Source organism: Coturnix japonica, chromosome 25 (genome assembly GCF_001577835.2).
Source record: "Coturnix japonica isolate 7356 chromosome 25, Coturnix japonica 2.1, whole genome shotgun sequence".
Classification (NCBI taxonomy): Eukaryota; Metazoa; Chordata; class Aves; order Galliformes; family Phasianidae; genus Coturnix; species Coturnix japonica.
The window spans coordinates 1097196-1110218 of record NC_029540.1 but is presented as its reverse complement, the minus strand read 5'-3'; the positions used below and the strand labels follow the sequence as shown (position 1 = coordinate 1110218).

The 13023-nt window shown below is 45.6% G+C and overlaps 2 protein-coding genes across 2 annotated transcripts; one reads left to right on the top strand and one right to left on the bottom strand.

Annotated features, from left to right (window-relative positions):
• Positions 1–5085: 5085 nt before the first annotated feature.
• On the bottom strand, positions 5086–7071 carry LOC107324402 (keratin-associated protein 6-1-like). Its single transcript, XM_015884382.2, has 2 exons — positions 6855–7071; positions 5086–5719 (listed from the first exon to the last, which is right to left on the bottom strand). The coding sequence occupies exon 2, from the start codon at positions 5692–5694 to the stop codon at positions 5425–5427; it is 270 nt and encodes an 89-aa protein (XP_015739868.1). The 5' UTR covers positions 5695–5719; positions 6855–7071; the 3' UTR covers positions 5086–5424.
• Positions 7072–8019: 948 nt separating this feature from the next.
• LOC107324400 (keratin-associated protein 6-1-like) lies at positions 8020–11624 on the top strand. Its single transcript, XM_015884380.2, has 2 exons — positions 8020–9162; positions 9863–11624. The coding sequence occupies exon 2, from the start codon at positions 9888–9890 to the stop codon at positions 10158–10160; it is 273 nt and encodes a 90-aa protein (XP_015739866.1). The 5' UTR covers positions 8020–9162; positions 9863–9887; the 3' UTR covers positions 10161–11624.
• The last annotated feature ends 1399 nt before the right edge of the window (positions 11625–13023 follow it).

Sequence of the window (13023 nt, the reverse complement as noted above, 5' to 3'; positions counted from 1 at the left end):
CTGTGTTGCTCGTTCTTAAGGTACTTGTAAATCCAGATCAAAGGAGGCACAGCTGGGTATGCTTCTTCATTACACAGCGCTGCAGCAGCACCTTGCTGGAAGTGCTTAGTGGAAATGCAGATGACTCAGGTTAGTTCTTCTTGCTGCAGAAGTTCTTTAGCAATGCTGAAGCAATTGGAAGAAGCTCCAGAAGCGCTGCAAGTTGATCTCACCGCCGCCAAAGGGGTCTAAATGCAGGAGGGTATCAAGAGAGCTCATAGGAATGCAGGAAGAAGGAAAGAGAGCAAATAATATGGAAGTGCTGAGTGATCCTAGAAAGCAGCCAAGCTCCCCATCGTTGGTAACTTCAGCTGCTGCATGAAGGGCTCAGCACTCCTGAACTCGTAGCCAAGATGAGCCAGGTCGGGTCAGGTTTAGCAATAGCAGCATCCAGAGCTGTAGGTACGGTATGAGGGGTAGTAGCAGCGGGTGTAGCAGGTGCGGTAGCTGCAAGGGCTGCAGTAGGAGGTGTAGCAGGGGCTGCAGCAGGAGATGTAGCGGGGGCTGCAGCAGGAGCTGTAGCAGGAGCTGTAGCAGGGGCTGTAGCAGGAGGTGTAGCAAGGGCTATAGCAGGAGGTGTAGCAGGGACGACAGTAGCTGTAGGTGCGGCGGGTGGTCCTCACGGTCCTGTAGCTGGGAGAGCAGCACACGTAGTAGCAGGACATCTTGGGGTTGGAGGTGGGAGGTAAACCTGCAAACAGCAAGAGGTGAAGGGGGTTGTTCAGCTTGTAGGGAGCAAGCAGTGGCATCCTAGTGAGGATGGGGGATTTGGAGAGGTGCTGAGAAAATCTCTCAGCCTTGGGATGTGCTTTTGGCATCTGTTTTTTATCCAACCCGTTCCTGTATGCCTTCATGAGGTTCAACCCTGAGACAGTTTCTATTCTATAGGTTCTATTCTTAAAATGTGAATGCAGCTCCTTGTATTTTTGGACTTAGGTTCCAGGAGATGCAGCCTGAAGATGCAGGCACCCAAATGCAGGTGTTTGAGAGCTTTTGGTGTCTGAGCTCCCATGATGTGCAGCTGAGGTCAGACTCTACTTGCAGCTCAGTTCAAGCACATGTGGGTGTCCTTACGGCTGGCAGGAATCCCACACTGTGTTTTCAGAATGTATCTTAGAAACATTCATGCACAGTGCTCCTGGTTTGTCCCATCTCTGCTCCAGCAGAGCCACCCAGAGCTGGGTGCCCAGAACCACAACCAGATGGACCTGCTGACAGATTCCTTTGGAGCACACAATCTCCTTGAATGCTTTTCATCTTAGAAACTATCCCTTGTTCTGACTCCAGTTCACCCATCCTGCATGTGCCAGTTCTAGTTGAGGATACAAGCAAAGCAGTTCACACGACCTACCAACATTCATCATTGCAACATCCTGCCATAAAACAGCAGTTTCTACTTTACCCATTGCACAATTCTGCCCATTATCAGCCAGTGCTGATGGTCACCAAGTCAAAAGAAGCAGAAATCAGAGCTATTTCTTCCTAACACATAGAGATAAAACTCCTTTCAAGCCTGAACATCTCACCAACGATACCCAAAACCCATCGTCTCAGTGTTCTCCCATCAGTGCCCTCTTATTTTTTACTGTAACAGCTCAGAAAAGCACAGGACAGATTATTTCTACCCTTGTTACAAAGCAGAGCACGTTAGTAACAGGTGAATTTCTATGTTAATGGAGACTCCAAGTGAATGAATGGAGTCTGCACTCACCGAGTTCACCGAGGAGAGTAAACCAAGAGGAGTGGTGTGAGGAGCTCAGGGTTGGGAGCACTTTTATATGGTTTCTCAGGCCCATGGAAATCAGTGCGGTTCTCTGCGCGCTTCCATTGCCTGGTAGTCATGGAACAAATATCAGAAGCAGATCACCTGTTCAATTGCTATAATTGTTTTCCTCGACGTTTAGGATAATTTTCAAATTCCTCGGGTAACAAATTGTGATTACAGTGCTCGGGGTTCTTTCATCTTCCAACTTTCAAGGACAAACGGCTCTCTGGGAATGGACACAGGGGGAGGACTGGGAATGAGATGGAAGACAAACAGATCCTCTCTGCACATGGATGTGGGGAGCCCACCAATGTATTTTCACATTATGCCCCTACAAGGGAGGCAGATACCACACATTGTAAGGTGACTTGAAGCACCTGAGGTGGAAAAAGACATCACAGCATGTGCTGAGTGCCTTTGCCAGTGGTTTGATTCATTTACGTCACAATTAATGACAGGCATTCCATTAATTCCTTCAGGTTCTTCTCCTGCCTATAATTTGTCATATATGCACTATGAGAAGAACGGGATCAATTAAATGAGCATCCGAGCAATGTGTTTAAGGCTTAATGTCTTTTTAATGCATTTTTCTTCTTTTTTTGGTCACTTTTCTTTTAGAATTTCTAAGAAACCCTGAGAAAATCTTGCATAAATCTATATCTCATGGTGTCCCAGCAATGAGGGGGGCAAGTCTTACTGCAGGATGTGGTGGTGCAGAACGCAGCCAGGCTTCCATTGGGAATGCAGTTGGGAAAAGAGGAAGAAGGGTTCATTAGGAAGGCCAGGGGTAATGGGAGGATTTAGGCTGTGCTTCCCTGCAGGTTAGAAGTGGTTGTTGGGGAAGGCAGGAGGATGCCATGCTTGCAACGAGGTGCCCAACCAGTCGATGCATTTGCAACAAGCTGCAGTGGTGCAAAAAGGCAGCTGAGGTGCTGCAGCTCCCCATAGCAGAGGGGTTTTTTTTTGCTAAGCTGGAGAGGGGTGAAATCAGTGGTGGGAGATTTGTGATGGTGCTGCCCTGTGAGATGCACAACCCAGGGGGGTCCCACCCCTATTTTGCTTTGTTGTTATTTAGCATCTCAGCTCCTGACCAAGCAGCGAGAATTAAATAATACAAACGCAGCTAAATTAAGGAGTTAATGACTGTTTTGGAAGAACACTGATACCATGAATTTTGACGAGGCTCAGCATCTCCAGAATGCCTGTTATTATCCTAATTTCATATGCAAATTAAGCATGGCTCACTGCGTTGAAGGTCATCCAAGGAGGTATTTGATGAGGGAAAGAGGCTCTTGTCTTTATTTGCTGTGCTCTGCCTCCTCCGGGAGGTGCTGGGTGAAGCAGAGCACAGCATCAATGAGATTTTCTGTAACATACTATGACCGTGTTGGTGTCTAAATACGTTGCTATTCTGACCTCAACAAAACTTGGTTTGCATTTGCATCACCTGATGATATTCTGGATATTTTTCACCGTGGGACGAGCAGCTACAACGGTGCAATATAGGCTACGTGATTCATTTTCTTATTTCCTTTCTGGATGTATATTTGTATATATGTGTGTCTATATACGGAGCAGCTGAGGGCTCTGATTCATGACACCATTGCATGTTTGAGGGTTTTAATCCCCATAAGATTGAAATTACTTTGTTGTCATCTTCATTTCTCAGACAGCTGATGTTTCTCGTGCTATTCCTTCAGCTGGAGCCCTGTTCCAAGCAGTGCTATAGCAGTTTATATCAGAACTAACACAGGGACCAGACTTGGCAGCTATGAACTTCAAACAGTTTTGAGAAGTCCTGTGAAAAATAATGGCATTTTATTTCAAGATGGGTTTTTCTATATTCTCTTTAACTCCTGTGTCACCACATGCATACTTTCATCTCCTAACTTGCCCATAATGAGACGACACAGCAATAAGAAATGTACTTATAAACCCACATAAATAGGGTACATTTGCATGAGTACACACACAAAACAAAACCAACACTTTTTGACATATGACCCTTATACTTTTCCCCCCCAGTTTCTTCTGACATCTCAAACTGGCTGTGTGAGATGAGATGTATATAAATAGTGGGATGTATTGGTGATGGATGAGCTGGATATGGGTTGGATTGGATGATCTCAGAGATCTGTTCCAGTCATGGTGGTTCTATGATCCTATGAATACTAAATGAAAGAAATCCCATTCCCACCTCCAGGTCAACCTGGAATACATCACACTGCATTTAAATGACCTGACAACTTCAAGTTTCAGAACAGCTTTCTGCACAAAACAAAGGTGTTTTCAAATGAAGACCAAATGCCTTCAGATTCTGAATTTCAGCCCATGACTACGTGGGGGAAACATGTCCTGGATTTGCGTTTTCAGGCTGATTTCCTTTAAAAGGAAGCTGACAAAGCAGCTCAGTGAATGCATCCAGCCTTTCTAAGCCAGATACTTGTCTGAAGCCTGAAGTACCCCTGGAAACCACATGGGGGAATTCTTCATCCCGAGCTCACGGACTCGTTTTATTCCTGCTCCTCCTTTGCTCTTCTCTCCTGAACGAGCTGTTGGATAAACGCGTGCGTTGTGCCTCGCTTCTTTGCTCTATTGTTGAGGCAGGGAAGCCTGCAGCTATCCCTTCCCAAATGCCCACCTATATGGGAACGCCATCCTGAGCCCCTAATTCCACCTCCCACCGACTGGCTCATGCTGCCAGGCTGAAACTCTTACAGATGGGAAGGAAAAACTTCTCCTGCTGGAAATCTCTGGCAAGACTCAGCCTCCTTGTGGTTACCAACCGCTGCGGCCTGGGAACCATCGTGGTAGGTTCATCCCTTTGTCATCGAGCTGACCATCACTTTTACCTGCAGCAGCTCTTCTCCTATGTGCCCTGCTGTTAATTATGGGGATGGATGACTTCCCATTGTAGCCTCATCTTACTGCAGGGATCTGCTTTCTTCTAATCCTCTCATGTAAAATAGATTTTTCCTAATGGACTGGGAGGGTGAGGATTGTGCCCAACAGGAGCCTTGGCAGGGCAGGGTGCTGTCTTATGGCTTGCACAAGCAGCATTGGCCGTGCAAAGCCCTTCTGGTGGAGAAACAGCTGTGCAATGGGAACAGGTGATGTGGGATCCCATGTGCTCCCTTATCTACTTTCAGAGCTGCAAAAAAACATAAGGAATTGGGCATCATGCGTCCCTCTGGTAGATAATTACTAATGCCAAGTGAAAAAGAAAACCAGCACATTAAAACAAAAACCCCACAGAAAGAAGTGCTGTGATGCAAGATCTTTTAATGAGAAGCAGAAGCAATGTATACAGCAAGTACAGATAAGCAGAAAAGGAGGAACATCCCAGGATGCATACGTTCTTTAAGTGCAGTTTCCACACTTTACAGCAGGTGTTTTGCTCTGGGGATGAGCTCTGCACCTCCTGGTGCAAAGCTCTGCACCTAAACACGCAGCATGAGCACAACGAAAGGCTACGAAGGAAGAGTTGACCCTAATGCAGGTAATTCAGTATCGTTTGAGGAGGCTGGAGAGAGCTGAAAGCACTTTAATGCTATTCCCGACCGCAGCCATCATCTCAGGAGCTCAGATTCTCGCTGGAGCCATGCATCGCTATCTCGCCTTTAGTTATAGCAGGGGTAGCAGCTGCCCAGGCTGTAGCGACGGGTGTAGCGAGTGTAGCACGGGGAATAGCAGCGGGAGCTGTAGGAGGGGTAGCAGTCCCGGTAGCCGCTCAGCCCCCAGGAGCCGCGGTACCCGCAGGGGATCCCGCAGTCGTAGCTGCGGTAACCGCAGGGGCTGCCGCAGTCGTAGGTGCGGTAGCTGTACACGCTGCCGTAGCTGCACGGGGAGTAGCAGGAATCGTCCCACTGGTTCTGGTAGTAGAAAGTCATCTTGGTGAGGTGGAGGGAGGCGAGCCTGGAACAGCAGGAAACACAAAGCCCGTCAGGCGATGCTCCTAACGTTATCACCAATGAACGCTGCGAACGTGCAGTGGGGAAGAGAAAGGCAGCAAAGCCAGGCACGCTGCCTGAAACTCCTTCTTTTTGCTGGCCTGTTGTTCAGCTCTGACTCTGAATCCTGCCTTCCCCATAGCACTCCATCCTGCACTGCTGGGGGAGCTTTCCCACCCAGCCCCACTGCTGCCTGCACTGAATGGGAGCCATCAGGGGATAAACAGGACTGTCCTTCACTGAGATGAAGATTTGAAGGGGAAAGAAAGCTATGCACAGGGCTGAAACACTGAAATACTAACGAAAACACATGGAAGAAATATAATCTCTTAAGTATAAATAACACTCATCAAATCCCAGTCCTCCCAGTGCATTAATCTATAGCAGCTCAGTGATGAGAAGGGATGGGAGAAGAAGGGAGAGAAAACATATTAAACAGCTGGAGGAAGGTGAGCCTGAAGCAGTAGGAGGGAAGAAGAGTTTGAGGTCTCTGAGATGACTCAGTAGTTCTAGCAAACCTCATGGAAGTGTAGGAAAGGGGGGAGAGGAGAGAAAGGGGAACACTGCAACCAACTAAATACCTACACTCAAGGCTTTGCCCTGGCTCCTTCCTGCCCAGCTCACTGCTTTATGTGTACGTGCCTTCTTTTCCTCCTTAAAGATATTTAGAACCATACAATCATAGAACTGCTCAGGTGGGAAAAGACCTACAAGATCATCAAGTCCAACCTCAACCAAACCATTTTCTACCCTGTTCCTATTGCTTTTTTGTCTGTTGCCATTGCTTGGAATAGGCAGCCCAATTTGGAGCAGTGCTATAGAGATAACTACAATAACATTATGCATTCCCACTGTAAAGTAAAGACACCCAGAACGCTTCCATATGGTGCACAGAAAAGGAAATTTCTTATAGAGCACTGCTGGGATTGAACATTTCTAAGTTTATGCCACTGTACCCCATTCTTACAAGCAAGAATTGCACTTGCATGGCTGTGAAATCACAGCCTTCTCTCTTAAAGCCTGACTCCTCTCTATACGCCAGTGTAGCAAAAAAGCAGCATCCACACAGCAATAAAGGCACTGCAACAAGTTCCACTTACCGAGCTCAGTGAGGATGGAAGCTGGGAGGTGCGAATGGAGAGCCCTGAATTTCTCTCCCTTTTTATACACGTATCTGACCAAACCTACTGTGCTTTAAACTCACATTCATCACAAAACCAATTTTCTGGTGCACGTCACTCTCCAGTTGATGTAATTGTTTTTCTTGGTTTGTGATTATTAGTCAGGTCTTGGCTTCCAAAAGCATGACATTGCATCGCAGTTTTCTTTCATGTTCAGACTTCCTGGGACAATTATGTTTGTGGAATTGGTGTGGTGAAATCTGAGCTATAACAGGAAAGGGAAGACATGGAGAGCAGAACTGGTTGACATTAATAACCCCATTTTTGGAGGAGTGGGCAGATCTCAGTGCATGAAGTTTGCAATGATTCCAGATTTGTTTGAGAAGAAAGAGCATCAGTTTCATTTCCTTCAGAAATAATCACCCGTAGAAAGCATTTCTTTTTCTTTCTTTTCCTTCCAACATCACGATTTTAGGCCAGGATATTTACATTATTCGCTGTTATTCATTTGAATTCTCAAAATGAGAAGTGCAAGAAGGACGTTTGTAATAGTGGGGATGTCCAGTGTTAACTTGCTGCAATCAGGTGTTCAGAAATGTGCTAATTGTTATCGTGATCAGCTACAAGGTTATGGTTATGATGTTGGAAATCCAATTTACTTGCTGCCCTCCATCAGCTGCTGTTAACAGACTTAAAGAGCCGCCTTATAAGACAAAGCAGAATGAGACTGGGGGAAATGGGATCCCTTTGGTGGGAGAGCAGTGGGAATGGTTTTGAGCAATATAAAAGGATGTAGATGAGACTTTTGGGGAAGAGTTAAACGAAGGTGAGTTGAAATCAATAATAAATCTGAAGGCTTTCAGACTGAGATATCAACATTTAGAGTTTCCCAGCTTTGAAATGCTCACACTCAGCTTTTTGCATGGCTTGCCCAAGCAAGGTATGTTTACTTGGATCCCAAATATCTGCTTTGTTATTGCTTACAGCCTGGTTAGTATCTCTGTAACAACTGCATTACTCCAGAGAAGCCCTCCAGATGCCAAAGATTGCTGAACACAGCATCTTCATAATGCTGGCGAGGTGTTTGGCTTCACGCTTCTAAGTGCAGTGAATAACACTGAGTGCTGTGTGCACAACTTGTCCCGGTGAGAAGCAACATCTCAGCCTTCCAGGTGACCTTCACCTCCAAACGTGGCTGTTTACACGCATCCAAAGGAAGGATAATGACAGGCGTGACAGATGTTCCAGGCCTTTCTCTAAATTTTGAATATCAAAGCCTTCATTAATACTTATTAACATTTCCGTGTACAAAGCGATTTGTTATTTAAATATTAATGCCACGTTACTGGAAAACGCCCCAATATTATGTAACACAGTTACTAAAAACATCTATCGGGTTACCCAGTTCTGTGCTTTATTACAGCTGCAATTCATAGCTTTGGAATTGGGTCTCTGAAATATTTTTCTCCTAAAAATACGTCACACGTGTAGCGTTCTGAAGTTTATGGGCCAATTTTCCAGCTGAATCAATCAGACCAGCAATATCCTGTTGTGTGACGGTGGTATAGAATCATCCAATGGCTCAGGTTGGAAAAGACCTTCAAGATCATCCAGTTGAAACTCAACCCAACCTTACGACCTTAACTCTACTGACTTACCACTCCATTCATGGCCCTGAGCATCGCATCCAGGAGGTTTTTAAGCACATTCAGAGATGGTGGCTCATCTACCCCCTTGTGGAGCCTATTCCAAAAGATCACAAAGGGGGTCTCACCCCTTTGCTAGTCACAGGAAATACTGGAAAGGTTTGGTAGCAATGCACTGCTTGACCTGTGATTAAAGTTATGAAATACCTGAAACTGAAGGATTGCCTCCTCCACAGGAATCTCTCATAGAAAAAATGCATGGGTTAAAATGCATTTTGGAAGCTGGGCATCCAAAAATAGGTTATTTGGTAATCCGGATGTATTAGCATATCTTTCAGTTTATTGCTGTGCTAAACAAGTGAATGCAGCGTGATGATACCAAGACTTAATTGGTGTAGTTTTGAGATGAAAGCAACTGGAAGGGTGTAACCTGCATGTCACAGCATCGGGCCAATAATCAGAAACCTTGGGAAGAACTGGTATATCAATTGAGAGGAGTCATGCGGGAAGCAAAATTCATTTGGTAATTGGAGCTGATCCGGGGCATGGCCACGCTCTGGGCGGGATTTCTGCTCTATAAAAGCCCACACTGCTGAGAGCTCTGCATTCACTTCTCCTGCCTTAGCTCCTTACACAAGTGGGTAAGTCAGAATGGGTTTAGGAGAGCTAGTAGGAAATGGAGAGAGGTGTTTAATTCTTTTTCTCCTTCCTCCTCTACTCTCGTCTCTTCTCATCACTGAGATGCTGTAGATTAATGCACTGGGAGGTCTGGGATTTGATGAGTGTTATTTATACTTAAGAGATTATATTTCTTCCATGTGTTTTCGTTAGTATTTCAGTGTTTCAGCCCTGTGCATAGCTTAATATGTTTTCTCTCCCTTCTTCTCCCATCCCTTCTCATCACTGAGCTGCTATAGATTAATGCACTGCACTGGGAGGACTGGGATTTGATGAGTGTTATTTATACTTATGAGAATCATTCTTCCCTGTGTTTTCATGAATATTTCAGTGTTTCAGCCCTGTGCATAGCTTTCTTTCCCCTTCAAATCTTCATCTCAGTGCAGCTATGAAGGACGGTCCTGTTTATCCCCTGATGGCTCCCATTCAGTGCAGGCAGCAGTGGGGCTGGGTGGGAAAGCTCCCCCAGCAGTGCAGGATGGAGTGCTATGGGGAAGGCAGGATTCAGAGTCAGAGCTGAACAACAGGCCAGCGAAGAGAAGGAGTTTCAGGCAGCGTGCCTGGCTTTGCTGCCTTTCTCTTCCCCACTGCACGTTCGCAGCGTTCATTGGTGATAATGTTAGGAGCATCGCCTGACGGGCTTTGTGTTTCCTTCTGTTCCAGGCTCGCCTCCCTCCACCTCACCAAGATGACTTTCTACTACCAGAACCAGTGGGACGATTCCTGCTACTCCCCGTGCAGCTACGGCAGCGTGTACAGCTACCGCACCTACGACTGCGGCAGCCCCTGCGGTTACCGCAGCTACGACTGCGGGATCCCCTGCGGGTACCGCGGCTCCTGGGGGCTGAGCGGCTACCGGGACTGCTACCCCTCCTACAGCTCCCGCTGCTATTCCCCGTGCTACACTCGCTACACCCGCCGTTACAGCCTGGGCAGCTGCTACCCCTGCTATAACTACTAAAGGAACTGATGGGAACTGGATCCATGGGACTGTGCTATAGAGATGGCTTGCAGAAGCTCCGAGTCCGGAACAGCGACGTGAAGCAGTTCCTGGAAACTCAGCGTTTCTGTTAAACTTCTTCAAATGTTCTTCTAAATTTTTCTTTTGTTTTCTTCTTTCCCTGCTGTCTCCTTTGCTTTGTGTGGGTCTGATGGTGGAAAGGAAGCAGGGCATGACATAAGCGTGGACAACTCATTTGCACCTCTTTCATTAATGAAATCCGGAGTGCTGAGCCCTGATCTTCCTCTAGATATGTTTCTCACTTCACCCCTTTTGAAGTTATACCAAAGAGAATCATCCGATCTGCTTGGACTCCCTCAACAAAGTGAAACAGTTTGAAACTGATAACCAATGGCACCAGCAAAACAAGGTGATTTTCAGCATAAATTCATCTCTGCTTGTATTCCTTCTGCTTCTACCTTCTCTTTTGCATTGGATTGTGAGCTTTATTCTTATTAAAAATGTTACAGCATTACAACGCCTCGTTGTTTTTTTGCTTTCTGACTCACATTTATGCAGTTTTATTTCCCACCTCAATCCATTTTGATAAGTTTTCCTGAGATATACCGAGCCCTGTAGCTTTTATGTAGCTTTTCACATCAGCAAACGCTTGGCACATTAATGACGACCCTGTAGTATTTCATCACATGAAGAAACCCATTGTGGCATTTAATAGGTTTGGGAATATCCCCTTCAGTTTTCCTTAGCATGGCAATACATGCACAGGAATTGGGGGTAACACCACCAGCACCACGTCTCAGTGATTTACAAATGCAAGCAAACCCATTTAAACAGGTGGGTAAGCCAGGAATTAGGAAGGAAAATGCCCTTTTTCTCGGCTGGTTTTATGCCGGCAGAGCTGATTTGTTACAGAGCAGAGAATCTCTCGCTTTCCGTTCACCTCATTAAGAGCTCGTAAAGGCAAGTGTTAGCAAGTGTTATTGCGAGGCTCCATTTGAATGACAATGAATTGGCACGAAGCTCCCAGGCTGCAGCATCACACAGATGTTAATAAGGCGAGATCCCTGACGCAAACCCCAAATGACTGTTGTTCAGGACATAAGCACCTAACTGGCAGCAGCAGTAACCTCTTAATAGTACGATGCTGTAACAGTCTGGGCTGAGAACAGCAGGCAAAGTGCTTTGAAATCCCTATTAAACCCTCGGACCTTTGTTGTGAACGTAATTGCCCTCCTTTGAAGGCACACGCAGGCACTTTGATGGCAGCAGAACAAGAGGAATTGGATCTCAATTGTGTTCTGGTAAACCCATATCCATGAGTGTGAGTATCACTGAACACCTTCCAAAGAAGAACTGTGGGTTCTGCTTTCAGCACAGCCCAGAACGGAGCTCCTTTTGGCTTTTGAACAGCTTATTTCTGGGAAGGCACTGACTGTGATGCCTGACACGTTTATTACTGGAGCGTGGTACGGATTGCTCCCCAGCCTGCATCTTATCATTGAGGTGGATCCATTTGGGCCTAGCTGGTCATAATTTCAATGTTTCAATATCTAAAACTACAAAATGAAATCCAGAGAGTTCCTGTTGTGATACTAAATAAGATCTGGAAAGTATTGAGCATCTTACAGTGATGAAGTAAGAGGAGGTGTTGGCTGGAAATAACCACCAATACTAAATCTTGGTTGTTCTGCAGGACTCAACCAGGAATATGATTAAAAATGATTGAAGTTTCTTCAAAATCAATGCATTTAGTTGCCTTACTTTCCCTCTCAGAAGTCTTAAAGTAGGGCTACAAAGAAATCCATCTTTCTGGGGTGGAAGAACAAAGCCAATAATTGTTGGATCTATTCTAGTTGCATTAATAATGAGCCACGTTTTAATAGTGAAGGCTATAAAGCCCCATCTCAAATGAAGCATATATTGAAATGCCTCACTATGCATGTTTGAAGTGACTCCTATTCAATAAGGAAGCACATAATGGGAGCAGTATGCATTTAATACGGTAATAACACACTCTGAGAGCACAAAGAAAATGAGAACTGCTTTGAACTTCACAGACTACGTAGTGTGAATAAATCTTGGGGATATTGCACATTTCTGGTTAACAAAACGATCTCCTGGGAACAAAATCATTCAATGATGTTTTTTAATGCAAAATCTCTGTTGATATTAATGATGTTAGTACCTTGTTGGCATCTCCTGCGTGCTATAATGCAAGGGTGTAAAAAACAGAGCATTGTACCTTCACAGAGTGCATTCTGATCTCTAATAATGGGACCTGAGTTTCATTACCAGAAACGTCAGAATCACTGTGGAACATGAGAAGAGCAAATACAAACAAACTGACCAAAAGCCAAGATGTGGATGCAGTACAGATTCTTTATTGCAAATGGAGAAGGCAATAGACAGTGACACAGAAAACAGCACAACACAGAAACAATGAATTGCAGTCGTGCAAACCACAAGGCTGCAGCAAGTCTCCACCCAGGGCTTCACCCTGGAGATTCCCCTTCATAACGTTGTTCAGGAGGCTCAGAGCTGGTCAGAGTGGGAGTATATAAGTATATATATAAGTAGAGGGGAACTTGTGGAGGCAATGATGGAAACCCTGAGCCCTCTAGTGCAGATTTGAAAGGCTGCACTGAGCAAAAAGCAAGGAGCAGTAATTTAAAGTAACTGCTTTGGTGCAGCCAAAAGAGGAATGGAAAGCTGCATCTGGTGGTAGAAGAGATGAGGAGTTATCTGTGAAGACTCAGCAGATGCAGCACTGTACTGTGTGGATATTTGGGGTTTAGCAGGGCCCACAGCTGCCCCCAATGGAACTGTAGCCTCGGCGAAAGCCACCGAAACCACAGCTGCCAAA